This window comes from Monodon monoceros, unplaced genomic scaffold, assembly GCF_005190385.1.
Source record: "Monodon monoceros isolate NGI ecotype Baffin Bay Population unplaced genomic scaffold, NGI_Narwhal_1 Super_Scaffold_21, whole genome shotgun sequence".
In the NCBI taxonomy this organism is placed as follows: domain Eukaryota; kingdom Metazoa; phylum Chordata; class Mammalia; order Artiodactyla; family Monodontidae; genus Monodon; species Monodon monoceros.
Genome location: NW_021703778.1, coordinates 134,526,594 through 134,546,229, shown reverse-complemented (window position 1 = coordinate 134,546,229; position 19,636 = coordinate 134,526,594). Strand labels below are relative to the sequence as shown.

The 19,636-nt window shown below is 42.8% G+C and overlaps 1 protein-coding gene across 1 annotated transcript in view; it reads right to left on the bottom strand.

Annotated features, from left to right (window-relative positions):
• Nucleotides 1-17,555, bottom strand: part of PRKCH (protein kinase C eta) — a 222,626-nt gene extending 205,071 nt beyond the window's left edge. Inside the window, exon 1 of the mRNA XM_029237243.1 lies at nucleotides 16,794-17,555. Within this exon, the coding sequence (XP_029093076.1) occupies nucleotides 16,794-17,156 (363 nt within the window). The 5' untranslated portion in view covers nucleotides 17,157-17,555. The remainder of the gene's footprint in view (nucleotides 1-16,793) is intronic.
• Nucleotides 17,556-19,636: the final 2,081 nt, after the last annotated feature.

The window sequence follows — 19,636 nt, the reverse complement described above, 5'->3', positions numbered from 1 at the left end:
AAGAATCTGGGTGCTAGGAAACAAACTTAAATTCTCCCTGATTATAACTCTGACTCTAACCTGAGCTCTTCCAACCAATGACCCAAGCAGAAGACAAGTAAGGAGCAAGGGTCCTGAGAAGAGTAAGGAGAGGGGGGGTTGGGGGGGAGGGGTTTGGGGAGAGTGCTGAGAATTCATTATTTTTCTTCCAATTCCCTCAGTCAGTCTCTTCTTTTTAATGTAAGCTTCACTGAAGCTGTCACTAGGTAATTTGACTTCAAAATACTAATGGAAATGATATTAATGGAAAGACTCATTTAATATCTTGACAGGAACAATTTTTCAGAATCATTATTTTTCCTGTTTTAAAACAAAATTCTACATGCACAAGCCCAATAGGACCAAATTACAGCAGGAGGAGTAGACAATGAGCCATCAGATATTCCGTTCAGAGAGAAAAATGCACACTGGATTCCTAATGAGGCAACTTCAGGGGTCACTCATTTATTTTGCTGTAACAGGATTTTTTTTTTTTTAAAGTAAGCTTAAATGGCAACTATTCCTTCAAGGTCACAGTTAAACCATGATCTAGTTTACGCCCCTTGCTGGTGTCCTGTTCTTACCAAGGGCAGGCTGCCATTAATATGGTCCTGACATCTGGTATACCAGAAGACGGTTTGAGTCAGTTTTTCCTCCTTTGAAAACCATCTTTTATCACCCAAACACAAGTTAACATTTTATTTGGGGAACCTGAGATTCAGCTAGTCTTTTCACACACCTTTTACACTTATTAAAATAATCAAGGGAATAAAAATCACACTGGCATATTCATTCTCTCTAAACAACTCCTGAGGCTGCTCTTAACCTCACACACACCAAGTATGAATGTCTATATCTGAAATAGGAATTTTTTTAAAGAGAAGATCTCTTAGCAAAAGTGAATGACAGTGTTTGAATCCTGAGGAAGACTCAAGACAGGAGAACAAGGAGGGGTTTCTTCATTCTACAAACGTTTCCTGAATCTCTACCACGTGCAGGGCACTTTGCCAGGGACCAGGGAGCTGCTGAGGGTCTCTAGTGCTCACACAGATAGCAGTAAAACTGGGCTGAAAGGAGGTCAGCGGACGAAGTCAGGGCAACACACACGAACAAATTCTCATTCGCCCCCAGATATCTGCAACAGCAGCGCCCCAGCAAATCAATATGACCACAACCCAGGTACAGGAAGTACATGACAAGAAGGCGAGGCCCAGCAGGGAGACTCAAAAACAATGTATTCTCCGCAGAGCCAAAGAGCTAACCAAGGCTTCTGAACAGCCAAAACCAAGGCCGCGCTGAACATTACTATAAACACTGTTGGCCCTTACTATGGAGCAGATGAAACTTTTGTTCTGAAAAATTAAATATCTTCATATCAGAAAACCTCTAACTTAAAATCACCTGTGAAAGATCTAGGACCCCCCAAACAAGTATCAAGTCGACAGATAAAACTAGAGGGAATCGATATAGGGAGAAATCGTCATATTTTCTTTAAACCAAATCAGAATTATTGGCATCTTTGATTCACCCAGAAATCCACAAGTTCAAACTATGCACTTTTAAAATTGTAGTTTTCCTCCTTGAAAGCATGAAAGAACAATTCACATCCAATGCATTACATGTTCAAACTTAAATCAAGGAAACGTCTTTTAATGCCTATTTAAAGAGGCTATTTACCATCTTTCTCAACTGCAGCAATAAACATGCTCACTTCAGCTTTTGAAAGGGGGCTCCATCAGACTTTTGCAACTAAAATGTTGCAACTTTACTTCTTTCTGATTACTCACCCTAACTCAGAACCTTCTCTCTATCCAATATCGGATAAGCAAACCAACAGACTCAAACTCAAGGTTTTCCATAAACTAACTTTGGCCAACATTGCAACTATAGTAATTCCAGCTTCATTTCCCCAGATTCCTTGCAAGATCTTTCAGAATGGACATTTGTGCAGCATTTACCCCAAACCCAGGATAAGGAAACCATCTCCTCTTCCACCAGTAACCATTCGCTGATTTACACTCCAGAATTTAAATAAAAAGCAAACACGGCAAGAAGGCTGGACTCAAAAATCCCTTCTCAAATTCTAAATATCCTAAAGTCTAAATTCCTTAAAATTAAAAACTCCAAAATTCTAGGTAAATAAATATCATACTGTTTTCAGAGTTAATTTCAGAAAAGGCTGGGCTCATGACTTCATATGTAAGTACTGGGGTAGAGTGGTGATGGGGGTGGTAGTAATTGTGACATTGATGATTCTTCTGTAGTGGTATGTGCTATGCACTGTGCTAGATGGTTTACATAAGTCTTCACTATATTGTCACATAACCCTGTGAGGTAGGTACTATGTTATGATGAAAAAGCTGGGGCTAGCAGAGGTTAAATGACCTCTACAGTACGAGGCAAAACCAATCTGGCTGACACCCAACCATCACACTATGATACACTGCTAATTACGGTAGTTGTCCAATAAATATTCCTCAAAGCCGGTATCTGTGTGCTATGACTCTGTCATTGTAGATTCTGCATCTTAATATGCATCTTCTATGGCTTAGGCAAATGCTAATGTGTCTTTTTACACTGAACACAGACCAAATGGATATTGAAGGGACAGTCAGAAATTCCGGAGATCAGGGAGATGCCAAAATAGGCATGATCCAAAATTATTCAAAATAGACAAAATTATCCAGAATTAATTCACAAAATTATAGTCAATAAGGTAAATGAGCTTTCGGTAGTCAACAAGAATCAACTGTATCCACTTATTCATAATTTTTGAGGTTTTATTTCCTTTATCATTACTGGCACCATGATTATTAATTCTCATCCATACATTTATACTGATAGTTTCCTAAAAAAATAAAATAAAAACACCTGGGACCCAATCAATTGTATCACTGTAGTACAAGTATCCTATCCCTCTAAGTATTAAAATTTTCCATTAATACTTATGACTCCATAGAAAATAAATATATCATTCAAAAATTCAAGAATCTTGAATAAACTTTAGTGTCTTCGTTTCCTTTCCCCTACTCTTTTTTTTTTTTGGAAAATATGGCACTGAAAGAGGTAGAGAGCAAGCAGACACTATTCCCAGGAAATGTTTACATCGTCACCTTCATTGTCTAAAGTGCAACCATCTGAACGTCTTTCCTTGGCCAATATTATTTTCAGAAGACCCCTGTCAAAATATCAATTTCCTTGGGAAATTAAAAGCAGCCAAAGCTACCATTTCTTGAGGGCCTATTTTGTGCTGAGCATGTTTAATGTATTAAATCTAATCTTCACACCAATCCTAAGAGTTATCTAACTTTAGCACCATTTTCCAGAAGGGGCAATAGAGCTGAAGGGACTGGTTCATCGTGGCAGACCTGGGGTTAACATACTGCACTTGCTAATATGAAGTCTATCCTCTTTCTAATACCTTCTGCCTGTTCCTCCACACGTCAAGCCTGTTGCCACCTTTGGGGCTTTGCCTTAGCTGTCCCCTCTGCCTGGGATGCTCTCTCTAATCTTCACATGACTGGTTGCTTCTTGCCACTTGGGTCTCAGCCAAAATGTCACCTTCTCTTGAGTCCTCTATCCATTCTAGGTAAAGCAGTCAGCTTGTCACACTCCATCACATCACCCTGTTTTAATTCTCCACTTAGCACCTAACCACGATTTGTTATTTTTTTGTGTTTTGTTTGTTTGCTTATTATCTGTCTCTTCATGAGAGGGTAGAAGCCCCGTGAGAGCCGAAATTCTGGATGTTGTGTTCTCTGCCCCATCTGTAACACCTAGAATGGAGTCGGGCACACAGTAGGTGCTCAATAAAGATCTATGAATGATTGAATGGCTTTCCTGCTGCCTCCATCACACACTAAAGTGGCATCAGGAAAGAATCTTGAAGTCCAGAGAGCTAAATTCAAGTTTCACCTTCAACTAGCTAGGGGGCTGCACTCTGGGTGCCCTCCATTCAGCTCAATTTCTACCACCATCAGGGTGTTTTCCAAGGTCTCAGCAAGGTGAGCTGGAACTCAGGACAGAATCAGAAAATCTTATTGGGTCAGAGGGACCCAGGCCATAAGAGACCAGGGGTCACAGGGCAAGAGGAACAGGCATGCATCACTGATTTCATCATTTTGTCTTGGACTAACACAGTGGTTCATCGTAAGGCCCAGTACAGCTCAAGAAGAGGGTAAAAGTTTTAAGTATACAGATAAATCCTATCTCTTTTTACAGGGGAAAACTTTATATTAACAAAAGACATCAAGCCAAGGTCACTCAAACTGTCCTAGTTTTTTTTTTTTTTTTAACTTTTCATCTATTGCAAACCTCAAAGAAACCCCTTCAACAGTAGAGACTTCTGAAAATACCTATATAACACAACCAAATAGGTCCTAAAATGGGTCATTATCTAGTATATTTCACCAGGAGCCAGCCACTTTACATCTTTTTTCTCTAAAATTTACAGCTTCTCTTTTCTACTAGTTAACTGTCTCCTATAATTAGCTGAAGTGAAAATGTCCTCTAATTGCAGGGGAAAATACCAGTACAATGCCCTAGGAATTAGGAATTAATAAAAACCTTATTTTTTGACACTTTTCATTGGAATTTCTTAAGCTGAGGCCGTGTGTCCACAGTCAGGCTTCAGGGGACCACTAACCTGATGACCCTTTTCCCAGCATGCTGGCAATATGCACATACGTGCATTTTTCTAGAAACAGGGTCCATAGCTTTTAACATCACTAAAAGGGTCCAGGGTTCAAAAACAGTTTCAGAAGCACTGCTTCTGCTAAAAATTTGTTCTGAACTCTTCTGTACTGTGATGGAACAAGAGTAATAAAAAATAAAGCACTTAAGAGGTCCACAGCTCACAAATTAATAAATGCATTTTGTTTAGGAAATTCTGCTAATATGGCTCTTTCAAAAATAATTTCAGAGCCTAGAACAAATCTGAGTATCAGCAGAACAATGTCCAGAAGACATTTCAGAAGGGAGCAGAATTTGTATCGTCCAATGGAACCATGACCAGAACCACGTAACTCTGATACTGGAAGGGGCCACAGAACACTGGCTGCCCAGATGCCAGCATCACACATCACAGGCAAGAACACCAAAGCCCCGTGTGAGGACAGAGGCACATCAAATGTAAGTGCTACGAGAGAGAAGCAGAAATAGCAACAAGCAAGTACAAGAGATATACATGACTTGCAAATAAAAATTCAGCTTTGTGGTTTTGGTTTAAGCAATTGGAGAACAGGCACTAGGTCTAGAGTATGCTCACACTGGCCCCATGTGACTTATTTCATTAAAGTAATTACAAGGAGCTCATGTTGGCCATGGTTCTATCCTATAGCAAATTTCTTAATTTTTTTTATCGCAGCACAAACTAAACACCTTTGGTTAACTTTTAAGCATTTCTTTCCCTGTAAGGTCAAAGTCGTGCAAGGGTGAAACTTATGAAAAAATCAAAGGAACTTTCCAGAAGGCAACACATAATAAAAGCACAGTTTAGTCTTTCTACTAAAACATCCTATGTGCTCTGACAATCACTGTTCTAATTTACAGGTGCTACAGAAACACACTAACGTAATTCTTGATAAATCTCTCTGGATAGTACCATAGTTCTCAACAAAAATTTCCCATCTCATAAAATTCTTCAGTACAGCACTTAAACACTACAATAGCCAATACCCTTGGGCCCATTCCTCCGTCTAATTAAAATGTCTGTCCTGGGCTTCCCTGGTGGCGCAGTGGTTGAGAGTCCGCCTGCCTATGCAGGAGACACAGGTTCGTGCCCCGGTCCGGGAGGATCCCACATGCCACAGAGCGGCTGGGCCCGTGAGCCATGGCCGCTGAGCCTGCGCGTCCGGAGCCTGTGCTCCGCAACGGGAGAGGCCACAACAGTGAGAGGCCCAGGTACCGCAAAAAAAAAAAAAAAAAAAAAAAGTCTAAGTCTGTCCTACAAGTGATTTATAGTATTTGTCATCACCTAGGGTGGATAGATAGACTGGTGGCTACAGACATTTCATGACAACAAAGCATTAATTACCATGCTAGTGAGAATGGCTTCTAGCAAAAGCTCAAATGGTGGGATTCTCAGTCGCTCTCTGATACAAGAAAACAGGGACATAACTTACCATCCCATAGAACAAGGAGCCCATTAGTGTAAATCAAGAAATATAGGCTTCCCCGGTGGCACAGTAGTTAAGAATCCGTCTGCCAATGCAGGGGACACGGGTTCCAGCCCTGGTCGAGGAGAATCCCACACGCCACGGAGCAACTACTGAGCCTGCGCTCTGGAGCCACGAGCCACAACTACTGAAGCCCACGTGCCTAGAGCCTGTGCTCCGCAACAAGAGAAGCCACCGCAATGAGAAGCCCGCGCACCGCAACGAAGAGTAGCCCCTGCTCACCACAACTAGAGAAAGCCCGTGAGCAGCAATGAAGACCCAACACAGCCAAAAATAAATAAATGAATAAATAAATTTTTTAAAAAAGGAAATATAACTGCATGGCTTGAAATGAGGACCCACTGTAATTCCTTAAGGCTGATTCTAAACCAAGGAAATAACATCAACATCACTACCAATGCTGAAAGTCATTTAGACATGAGTTAAATCCTCTCCAAGCCGGAGCAATTTAGATTTGGACCAACTGAATTCTTAGGAGTTACTAACTTTGAGAAGATGTAAGTCATTTTGACTGCTTAAAGCCAAACCAGTTACTCCTAAAGCAAAGAACTGATGTAACTGCCTAACAAATGGAGGCAGAAGCTTTAGAGATGGAAGGGTCCTTAGAGAGATTCTAGTGCAGCCCCCTCTTGATAGAAACTAGGGAGCCGAGGCCCTGATACACAGAGGCTTGCCTGCAGTCACAGTTGACAGATGGCAAAGCCACACCTTGAACCCAGCTCTCCTGACTCTCACAGAACAGTACCTATATATTGCTGGAAGCTGTACAATGAAATACAAAGAGTTTCTTTAATTGGGTAGTTAATACTATACTAATTTACAGTTAAAGTTCCCATAAACTTCCCATATATTTACTAATAAGCCAGCTTCCACTAAAATTTTAGAACACAAATATATATATACATAAATATCTAACTTAATGTATTTACAAATTAATACATATCTAAATAAATTGAAATAAGTACATCTTCATATCTATGTAGATGGTAAGTGTGTCTGTCTGTCACACATCACATGAGCTAAGGCAACAGTAAAGCTTTGGCTGGAGCTTTGGTTTCCACATTCTGAAAACAAAGGACTGAGCTATAGTAGGTTCAAAAACTCAAAAATTTCTCAGGACCAAGCAGGTAATGAGTCAAGGGGACTGAGTATTAGGGGGTGGTGGGGTCTGCAGCAAACTAGAGCACCACAGAACTAAATGCCTTCAGACTGAATGTTAAACATCACTGCCAAATGAATATATCTGTAGCCCATCCATGGGCCTAAGAGCTGTCAGGCTTTTTGTTGCTGTTCTGAACCAGACTCTCCTGCTTCAAAATCAGTGATTCTTTTCTGATCTGTACAAAGCTTGGGGTATTTGATGGTTCAAAAAGGGTGCTACTGTTTTCTGTCTTGGGGAGTTAAATGTTCTTTTGGGTCATCTGTTCATAGATTTTGAAACTTAGTTCCCTCCAAACTTTCGGACGATGGAAAGATTTCTGTGGGTCAGGAACGTTTAACTTTCAAAAGGGATCTGTGATGTCTCTCTGGGAAAGCATTATTAGGTCAGACGTTCCTTATCTTCTTTTGAGGGATGATTTTTCACGGTCCTTTAACTGAAGCAGGCCTGTGGCCATGCTATCTATGCTGGAGCCTTAAAAATCAACTGTTTTTCCTCCAGGAAAATGTTTCTGGTCTCCCCAAAGCAGGCACTCACCAGCATCTTAGTCCTTACTTCTATTCTGTCATTTCCTGTTTGTTGTCCCCCCTACCTCCCCAATCTCTCTCCCCCTTGGAACTACGAGGCCTGTGAAGAAAAGGGCCATGTCTGTCTTGCCCACTTGCCTCTCCAGGGTACAGCACAGTGCCTGGTACATAGGACACGCTCAGTGGTGCATGAAAGCTCACCTAAGGCTTGGCATTTCATAGAGAAACATGTAATAGTCTGTTAGAGTAGCTACCCCAGGAGCAGAGGGGATGAATCTCAGTCAATCACCCACACTTTTAAACCCTGAACTCCTCTGACCAATATCATACACTTCCATGAGAGCCCAATCCATTCATATATCCATCCTTTCAGGATACAGGGGGAGTGGGCAGTGGAAATCTTAGGATGCTGAGGGAACACGAAGGAGGAGGGGGAGAACCAAACCCAGACTTGGAATGTCAGGGAAAGTTTCCTGGGTAAAGTGAGGTCTATGGTGAGACCTGAAGCACAAGTAGGAATTAGCATGGTCGCTCCTGAGGAACTGAAAGCTGCTCATTGTGGCTGGAGCATGGAGTGTGGGATGGGGTGAGGTAAGCAATAAGGCTGAAGAGGAAATTGGGGTCCAGATCATGCAGAACATTCTATAGCATTTTGAAGAGTTGTGTTTTATCTAAGGGCAGTGGGGAACCACTGAAGGGTTTTAAGTAAAGGAATGACTATCAGCTCGGCAACTGAGAAAGATCATTTTGGATACAGCAATGATGAAGGTGGAAAGAAAGTGGTCAGGAAATGACTTCCAGGCCTCATTTTTATCATATTCTAATAAAATGGAGCAAGCAGCCAACACAAATGGAGTACCAGATCTAGCCAATTGTTTTACAAAATAGAAGAAAGACTACAGAAAATCCAAGACACTTCTCTGATTCTACATAAATGCTACCCATCTCATTAAAAAGTACTGCACTTTTACTATCACAACTAGTCATCATTCTAAACATTTGCTAGATACCAAAACTGTACTAAGAGTTATGTAAGATAGAATGATTCACTCTGCCCACCAACCTCATTAGCTCTCCAGGGTTGCACAACCGAATTTAACATGTCGGCCTCACAAACTACCAGTGAACAAAGTTATACCATATTAACAGGTTTAGAAATCACAGTCTTTTAAAATAAGCAAAAGCAAAGAATTCCCCAGTTTTCCATCCATTATCATATTCAAAGGACACAAGAATCTGGTCCAGTCTTTCAAGTGCAAGTTGGTATGTAATTAATTGATTTTTTTACAAGGGACACTGCGATCATTGTAATAACTGGTCAATCCCGAATTACTTTCATTTTGTTTTTAGACAGATGAATAGGGGCTTCCCTGGTGGCGCAGTGGTTAAGAATCCGCCTGCTAGTGCAGGGAACACAGGTTCGAGCCCTGGTCCGGGAAGATCCCACATGCCACGGAGCAACTAAGCCCGTGCGCCACAACTACTGAGCCTGTGCTCTAGAGCCCACGAGCCACAACTACTGAGCCCACTTGCCACAGCTACTGAAGCCCACACGCCTAGAGCCTGTGCTCCACAACAAGAGAAGCCACAGCAATGAGAAGCCTGCGCACCGCAACCAAGAGTAGCCCCCGCTCGCCACAACTAGAGAAAGCCCGCAGGTAGCAACGAAGACCCAGTGCAGCCAAAAATAAATAAATTTTTTTAAAAAGATGAATAAAATGTTTAAGTCAAGATCCTTCCAAAGTGCTTATACTTTACTTGCTCCAAAATCACATTTCAACAGAGATTTAGTGCCTACTATATACCAGACACTGCTCAAGATGCTGGACTTAGAACAGTGAATAAGAGAGGTGGGGTCCCTGCTCTCAAGGTGTTTATACCCTAAAGGAGGAAGGTAAAATAAGAAAATAAATTAACAAAATGATCTCAGAGAGGGATGAGTGCAATGAAGGGTGGCAGATAATAATGTGGTCTGGAAGGTGTTCTCTGAGGGGGGAACATCTGAGCCACAACTTAACCATGATGAGAAACAGCCAGCCCCACTGCAGCAAAATTCTTACCATGAAACTGAAGACACAATATACCCAACACAATTCACATACACTGGGATAAACCTCCCTAGAGGTGCTAAAATATGTTTCTTCCCTAAACGCTCCTCACCAAACTGGCTCCGAAAAAAATCATTGTGAGAACAAATAACTGTACCACAAAGTACAAAAGAGAATGAACCGCTAGATAATGAATCTAGAAGATTCAATCTGATGCTATAAATTCATGTACCTGGATCCAGGAATCAAGAGCAAAGATAATCAACGATTGCCAAGTGGTAACCTGGAGGCTTCCCTTGACAAGACTACTAAACAGGTAACCAAGACTACTAAATAGGTAACCTCACTGAGTTGAGAGAAAGCAGCCCTCCACTGCTTCAGGGAACAGAATGTCTTCAGGAGGGTTGAACCAGGAAAACAGCCTGGGATACTGCCAAGCAGGTCCTTCCTTCCTGAGGGGATGCCAAGGCCTTTCCATGACGCAGCCTCCAGCCCCTCCTGCCTCCTGCCATGTCCCTATGCTCTGCACTAAGTATTAAGGGCTGGTCCCCATTTGGAAAGTCAGCCAATACAGAGCAAATCTGTGAAAGGAGAAGATAAGGTTTTAACTTAGACAAACTTTTGGGTTTTAGAAGTTCAAGAAATTATGCAAAACAAACCGGTTCTAGAAGAAACAGAAAAAAAGCTGACAGTGATAATTTAGAAAATGAGACTGTGTCCAAAAGTCAGAAACTGTATTTAATGAGTTTGGTGTTTTTTAATGCTCCTACTCTGATAATATTTTTTGCACTAAAGAGGCAACGTAGTTTTCAAGAGTCAGCCTTGGCTCAAATCTAATTCAGGCACTTATTTACCTAACATCTTCTTTGGTAAAATAAGGATAATAAATCCTCAACGTTTTTTCTCTACAGCTTTATTGAGTATAACTGTCACGCAACAACGTGCACACACTTAACAGTGAACTATCTGATGTGCTTAGACGTTAAGTATATAACTGTGAAACCATCAGCACAATCAAAATAATGAATATATTCATCTCGCTCAGAAGTTTCCTTGTGCCTCCTCTGTAATCCATCCCTCCATCACCTTCATTCTCCCGTTCCCAGGCAACCACTGATCTGCTTCCTGTCACTACAAACTAGTTTACATTTTCCATAATTTTGCATAAATGAAATCATATAGTATGTGCTCTTTTGTGTCTGGCTTCTTTCAGTATGTAAATTACATATTTTAAGATTCGTCCATACTGTTACGTGTACCAATAGTTTATCACTTTTTATTACTGGGTAGTATTCCATTGAATAGATACAGAATTTGTTTAAATATTCACCTGTTGGGGACTTCCCTGGTGGCGCAGTGGTTAAGAATCCGCCTGCCAGTGCAGGGAACACTGCACTCCCGCCAATGCAGGAGACATGGGTTCGACCCCTGGTCCGGGAAGATCCCACATGCCGCGGAGCAACCAAGCCCGTGCGCCACAACTACTGAGCCTGCGCTCTAGAGCCCCTGAGCCACAACTACTGAAGCCCGCGTGCCTAGAGCCTGTGCCCCGCAACAAGAGAAGCTACCTCAATGAGAAGCAAGCGCACCTCAACGAAGAGTAGCCCCTGCTCGTCGCAACTAGAGAAAGCCCGCACACAGCAACGAAGACCCAACGCAGGCAAAAATAAATAAATAAAATAAATAAATTTAAATATTCACCTGTTGACTGACATTTTCCAGTTTGGGGGCTATTACAAATAAAGCAGCTGTGAATGTTCATGTACAAGTCTCTGTAAAATGGTTTCATTTCTCTTGGTGAGTACTTAAGGGTAGCTAGGTCCCATGGTAAGTATATGTCTAACACTTTAAGAAACTGTTAAAGTGTTTTCTAACGTGACTATTATTTTATATACTGCACAGTAGTATATGAGAGCTCCAGTTGCTCCACTTCCTCACCAACTCTTGGTATGATCAGTCTCTTTAATTTTAGCCTTTCCCATGGGTTTTGGTTTTAATTTACGTTTCCTTGACTAATCTTTTAATGTGCTATTTTCCATGAAGGGTGCCTATTCAAATCTTTGTCCCATTTTTAAATTGAATATTTTTCTCATTGCATTTTAAGAGTTTTTATATATTCCCGTTAAAAGTCTCTTGTCTGATTTACATGTTGCAAATAATTTCTCCTGGTCAGTGGCTTGTGTTTTCTTTTTCTTAAGTATCTTCTGAAAAGCAATAGTTAAATTTAATAGTCTGATTTGATTTTTTTTTACAGTACTTGCTTTTTTGTGTCCTGTCTAAAAAATGTTTGCTTAACCCAAGGGCACTAAGATCTTTCTTCTATGTTTTCTTATAAAAATTTTATAGCTAAAATCCTTTTTTTAGGTCCATGATCCATTTTAAGTTAATTTTTGTGTATGACATGAGGTAAAGGTCAATGCTCACGTTTCTGCACATAACTATTCAATTGTTCACGCACCTCTTGTTGAAAAAAATTATCATTTCCCCATTGAATTGCCTTGACATCTTTGTCAAAAAAGAAAGTCAATTTATCATACATGTGTGAACCTATTTCTAGACTCTCTTCTACTCCGCTGATCTATATGACTCTCTTTACTCCGATACCACATTATCTTAATTATGGTAATGTTATAGTTATCTTGAAATCAGATAGTTTAAGTCCTCCAACTCATCCTTTTTCAAAATTATTCTTAAATGAGTCTGGGTCCTTCACATGTTCATATAAACTTTAGAATCAGTCTGTTAATCTCTACAACAAAGCTTGATGGTATTTTAACTAGGATTGCATTAAATCTATTGAACAAGTTGGGAAGAACTGTTAAGAACTGAGGTCTTAACAATATTGAATCTTCCCATTTATGAACACAGTATCTCTCTCCATTTATTTAGATCTTTAACTTATTTCAGTGATGGTTTGTCATTTTCAGTGAACAAGCCTTGCATGTTTTATCAGATTTATCCAATTTCATATTTTGATGCTCTTTTAAATGGTATTTTTCTATTTCAGTTTTCGATTGTCCACTGATAATATATAGAAACTGGTTTTTGTAGATTGGTTTGGATCCTGCAACCTAGCTAAACCTAGCTTGTTGGTTCTAGAAGCCCTTTTGTAGGTGTCTTAGAATTTTCTACAGTTTTACTTCTTCCTTTGCATGTACTTTATTTTTTTAATTGCCTATTGCACTGACTGGGACCTCCAATACACTGTTGAACAGAAGTGGTAAGAGTAGCTATCCTTGCCACTCCTGATCTTAGCGGAATATCATTCTGTTTTTCACCATTAACATGTTACCTGTAGGTTTTTCACAATTGTCCTTCACCACGTTGAAAAAGTTCTCTTCTATTATTAATTTGTTGAGAGTTTTTATCATGAATGGGTATTGAATTTTGTCAAATACTCTTTATCTATTGAGATGATCATATGAATCTCCTTTTTTATTCTGTTAATATGAAGAGTTGCACTGATTGACTATAAATGTTTAATCAACCTTGCAGTCCTGGTTATAACCCCATTTGATCATTTGCTATATTGCTGGGTTTGATTTGCTAAAATTTAAGAGTTTTTATATCTATATTCACGAGGGGCACTGGTCTGTAGTTTTATTTATTTGTAATGTTTTCATCAAGTTTTGGTATAAAGGTAATGTTGGCCTCATGAAATGAGCCAGGATGTGTTTCCTTCTCTTCTGTTTTCTGAAATAGTTTGTGTAGTTGGCAGTATTTCTTCCTTAAATGTATGATAGAACTCACCAGTAAAGCCTTCTGGGACCTTGAGTTTGCACTGTGGAAGGTTTTTAGCTACAAACTCAATTGCCTTAATAGACATAATGCTATTCAAGTTATTTGAATGAGTTTGGGTCATTTGTATCTTTCAAAGAATTTGTTCATTTCATCTAATTGTGGAATTTCCTGGCATAAAGTTATTCATAATATATATATTTAAATGTCCATAGGATCTATAGTGATGTTCTCTCATTCCTAACATTGGTAATTTGTGTGTTTTTATTCTTGATCATTTGAGGTTTATCAATTTTATTATGTTCTTTTTTTTCCAAAGAACAGCTTTTTGTTTCATTGATTTTTCTCTGCTGTTTCTATTTTCTGCTTCAACTAACCTCTGCTATCTTTACATTTCCTTCTTTTTGCTTACTTAGGATTCAATTTGCTCTTCTTTTCTAGTTTCAGGTGGAAACTCAGGTCTTTGAGATCTTTTCTAATTTAAGTTTTTAATGCTGTGAATTTCCATTTAAGAATTTCTTTAGTTGTTACATTATATCCCACTACCTCCTTGGATATAATGTAAATTAAATGAAATAGTATAGTTAGGAAAGAAATAGTTGATTGCCTAATCCATGGCAGGCACTGTGCTTGATACTAGGAATATACTGCACAGAAGAGATCTAACCCTTTCTCTCATCAAGCTTAGAAGGTAATACAGACGAAATTGGTTCAAAATCAACGCCAATGATTATCTTCTTAATACTCAGAAAGCATGTTAAGCAGAAAAGCATAACAACTTTGTTTTAGTCTAATAATAAAGGTGTCTTCTGTTTTTGTCTCTTCTCATGATCTAGCAAAAACTAAGCTTTTAGTATTTTTTAGAGTTTAGCAATTTGTAATTTCAATTGCAACAAATAAATTTACTGTAGAGTAAATTACTCCATTTGTAACTTCCTGAATAAACTACACATTTCAATTTAATATGCTAACGATAAATAAGTACTTCTGTAATTCTAAATTTCAAAACCACCTTTAGACCTATAAAGGATCATTTAGAAAACAAGCATTCCATATATTTCCAAATATTTTCTTAACAAAAAATTTTAAAAGAAAGGAAACACACTACCCATTCTACCCTATCATCACAGTTTCAAAATACCCAGAACTTTTAAAAACTGCCTCCTAATTGAATGAGTGTGTGACAAATCACCAGTTCCAAGGTCATTTAAAGGCTGACCTATCCTACCAAACACTCATATTTTCCGGAACATCACATTAAACATCTAAATATAATGAATTCAGACAATTATAGATATAGAAATTTAATTTACATTTAAATCTATTCAGCCAGTGGGACAATAGGCAGCTCTAAATACCCCCATCTTGTCAGGTAACCTGAATCTTTCTACACTTAAGCTTCTCCAGCCCTTATCTTGCGGTCTTCATTTAGGCTACAGGTTCTCAAACTTCACTGCACATTGCAATCACGTGGAGAGCTGAAAAGTACTGATGCTGGGGTCCACAGCCATAATAGATTCCTGTCTAGAGTCTTTAAAAGTGGGGATTTTGAAAAGCTCCCCAGGTGATTCAAATGTGCAGACTAGGGGCAAAATGGACCAGTCTAGGATCTCTTTGGGAAAACAGGCTTCTAATGGCCATTGGTCAGTCTGCACCACCATATTTCAGAACCTAGTTCTTTTAGAGCTTTGCCCAACCTAACTCCTAATCAGACACTAATTTAATAATTCCATTCAGATTCCTAGACTCACCTCTATTTCCTGTCCAGAAAGTCACAGGATAAAAAGTCAATCTCTACTTTGGCCATTCCTCTCTAGTCCACTTCTAAATTCCACAAAGTAAATTCAGCTGAAGGGAAAGTAACTCAATATAATTTGATGATATGGTTAAACAGTCATTATGGTTTTTCCTCCTATTTAAGAGACTACTCCACAAGCTGCTGTAAGTTTACAAAGTATATGATAAAATAATCAATTCCTCAAAGTGTAAAATAAATATCTAAATGAATCTTCCTTATTATCCATCTGATTCCCCCACTTGTCAATTTCAAACAGGTTTTCAATACTGAGTCACCATTCTGGGCTCAAAACTGACATTCTCCAGAATTTAAATCATTAAACTCCCGAGACTCTTCAAAGGGCTTACTCCATTTTGCCAGGCCAGACCACTTCATTATAATTATCATTTCATCACATAAGAGTGGGAAGGATAACACCTGCATCACAAAAACAGTATGAAGATTAAGAAGCAAAAGCATTTTAGCACTGTGTAGAGTGCTCTACACATTTTAATTTATTTGCAGCAGAAATTTTGCCTCATGGGAACTATGTGAAAAAGCACAGGCAAGTAGGAAGTTGCGGGTTAAATACTTGTCAATATACAGAAGCACCAGCAGGTGAGGAGAGGGGAGGGGGGCGGTTCACAAACTGCTGAAGAGCCCTCTAAACTCTCAGTACCAATAACTACAGAAACACATACTGCAGGACTCACACCTCTCAGGCTGAAACTGAACTGAAGTTACAAACACACGTAAACCTCATCTCCTTGGAAAACTGCTAAACGAAACTTGGCCAACTGAAGACCCAGGCACTCCAATCCCTGCCAATGCAGGTTATGTACCTCTGGGATGTAATGGATGTGCATGCTGAAACACGTGTGCACATCTGAGCTGCTGAACCAACACGTATCCATAAACATTATGAATAATACCTGCGAGAATGTATCGCCTTCTCCTAAAAACCGCTTAAAGAACTTGACCCAAATCAAGTCACTTTCCTATCTATCACAACTTCTTTGCCTTTCCTGCGTATTACCCTCAAGCTGAGAGTTGGGGCGCCTTACCCAAAGTGTGGGCGGAGGGGGATGACCGCCCCTACCCCGACTTCCCGTTAGCCCAAGCTGCCATCCCGAAAGGGGACCGTGTCGAGGATAGCTTTCTAGAGACACACCTGTGCCCTAGCGCACCACCAGTGCCGTGGCCACCTGGGCGAGAACCAAAGCGAGGGCCGCAGTGGAGGGAATTCCCTGCGCTTTGGAAGATGGGAAAGCGGGCCCCGGGCAAGTTTTGTAAAATGAAGGGGGGAGAAGGTGCGGAGTGGACACAAAGGGGAGGGTTCAAGGTACTCACCCAGCCCTCAAAGGTGTCCGAGGCGCCGGCCGTGCGCAGCAGCTCCTGGAACTGCAGGGTGCAGTTGGCCACAAAGTGGTCGTAGCCCAGGGGCGTCTCGTGGAAGACAGCCAGCTCGAGGTGGCCACCGTCGGTGACGTTGGCGCAGAATTCCTCGTTGTACGTGGGTTTGTTGGTCTTCTGCTTGGTGCTCGTCTGGCCCACGCGTACCTGGTCCACGCTCACCGTCAGGTAGGGGTCCAGCAGCTGATAGCCCTTCTTGAAGAGCGAGTGGCGCAGGGACCAGCGGGTGGGCTGCAGCCCCACGGCCTCGCCAATGCGGACCCTCAAGTAGCCATTGAACTTCATGGTGCCGGACGACATGCCGGGGCCGCTGTCCCAATCCAGGGACCGCGCGGTCTCGCAGCGGGAGAGCGGGGAGACCTCGTTCAGGCCAGCCCTCGCGGCGGCCGCAGGAGTGGAGGCAGCTCCCGGGAAAAGCACAGCGCAAGCCCCCCTCGACCAGCCATTCTGCGTCCCCCGCCGGACCTTCCCTCCCCTCCTTCCCTCCCTCTCTCCCTCCCTCGCGAGGTGGAAAGGAGGGGAGCCGGGCGCCAAGCCCTCAGAGGGCCGGGGTCGCCCGACCGTCCCTCTCGAGCGCGCGGCGCCTCCCGGGGGCTCGCGCGGGACTCGCCCCTTCTCCAGGGCCAGGAAGCGCCTCTCCCCGGAGAGCCGGAGCGACCCGTCCGGTTAGCTCGAGCCTCAAGCGTCTCCTGCCCCCGCCTCCTCCCGCTTCTGCTCCTGCCCCCGCCTCCGCGGGCTCACGCTCTCCCCCACTCGGTGAGCTTCAAACCAGGAAGCAGCTGCCGCCCCATCCCGGGCAGGAGCCTCGCGCCGCCGGGCTCCAAGTTCACGGCAACCCTGCGCGGGGCTGGCGCGCCCTCCGAAGCCCGGGGGCGCGGCGCGCGGCCGGCGCCCGACCCGGCGTTCGGTCAGTAGCGGGGCGCAAGCGGCCTGGGGAGCGCGGCGCAGGCCGGTTCGCACCGCTCTGCTCGCGCTCCCTGCAGCGGGGTCTGGCGGGGAGCTCTGGGCTGGAAGCTACCCCAGGTGCAGGCCAAAAAGGGAAGGGCTTGCGGCCCAGCCTGAGCGAACACCTGAGGCGTGGGAGACAGACCCGGGGAGCGCCGGAAGGCGGGAAAGAGGAGGAGCAGGGAACCCACGCGGCCGGGAGTCGCCCGCGCCCTCCAGTCCCCCCTAGGAGGTGGGATGGCGACCCAACGTGGCCATCTGGGAGAGGCCCTGGCCGGAGGCGGGTGCGTGACGGGAGGTTCCTTTACCTAATCTTTACAGGGATGGCTCATCCCGAGTTCAGCTTGGGCCCATCCTGTTTGTGTACCTTTCCTGCGGAGAGTAATTACACGGTTGTGTGTGTGCGTGTGTGTGTGTGTGTGTGTGTTTTTAATAGAGCAGTAGTGATGATAGAAATCCTGTCCGCCTCCTTCCTCGGAGAGGTGTGTCTTGTTGCACAAAGAGCAGGAAAGTTCAGTTCTGAAGACAGACATGGCCGGGACGTAATAAATCTCTTCCTCTGCGGGGTGATTCCCGGTCCACCCGGCCCTGCATGACAAGAACAGTAGATGTTCACACACACAGTCCCTGGCACATGTGCTCGATCGCCTCTTCTAGGAACACTCGGGGCTGTTGCTCTCTTTATGAGTCAGAGGGGGCAGCCTTCAGTTTTTTCTCCACTGAGGGTTCCTGCAGTTTTTGTCACCTGGGAGCTCCTTACTCCCTGAGGGCCAGGTCAACCAATTTGTCTCCCATAAAGCCTAGGCCATTCTTAAGATACTTAATTACATTCTCTCTGGCGACTCAGCCTCCTGCTAGCAGGTCAGTCTTTCTAGCCCCCCTACCCACAGTGCCCTATTGGGGGCTTTCTAACCTAGTTTCTCAACATTTCACTGAGGCACACTATGGAATGAAAACAAATAAGAACAATGGGTCGGTGGGGGAGGGCCTGTCTTAGAAAACAGCAAAATGTCCTTAGAAGAACGGCAAGGATGCAGCACATCATCCTAATGACACCTTAGCTTTAGATGGGGCTTGTAAAGCAAGCTCTCAAACATCCAAGGAGTTCCTGCGTGGCCCTGGTGCTCCAGGAGAAAAGGTCAAGGGGACCATTTGCGTCAACTTTGTCATCCTCTCCTCCAAAGAGTGGGACTCTAGCTTTAAGAACCACTAAAGGATTTGCTGCTGTTGGGCTATGATACTAAAAGAAGACTGTCCCAGATCGTGGCCAGCTATACAGCTGCCCTACGGTTGTGTCATGAGAGACACAAGATACTCCATTTTTGCCCTATCAGTCAGTGCCAGGCATAGGTGAGCAGTGGTGACAGAGCAGTGAGCAAGATAGCCATGGTGCCTGCTCTCCTGGGGCTCACAGTCCCACAAGGGAGGAAAAACAACGAAGGGAGGGTGCAGTGGAGGAACAGGCCAAGGTGCCATGGGATAATGTAACCTGTGGGTCAGCGGTAGTCAGAGAAGGGTCACCTAAAAACATTGACAGCAGAAGGATCTGTTTATTCAGGGTTCCTGAGAAAAGGGACAGTTTGACCTGTTTGGGGAACAGGGAGGATTCCATGTGGCTGGAGGGGCAAGTGACTGAAATGAGCCTGAAAAGGTGGGTCAGGGTCCGAGACTGACCAGAAGTGGTAGGTTTTTGGACATTAGCTGTGAACAGCTGGAAACCTCTTGAAGGCTGTTCAGCAGGGCCAGGACAGGATGAGATTGGGGTTTGAAAATCCTCTCTGGGGCTGTGTGAAGAATGGACTGGAAGGGGCAAGCACAGGTGTGGGGACTCCAGA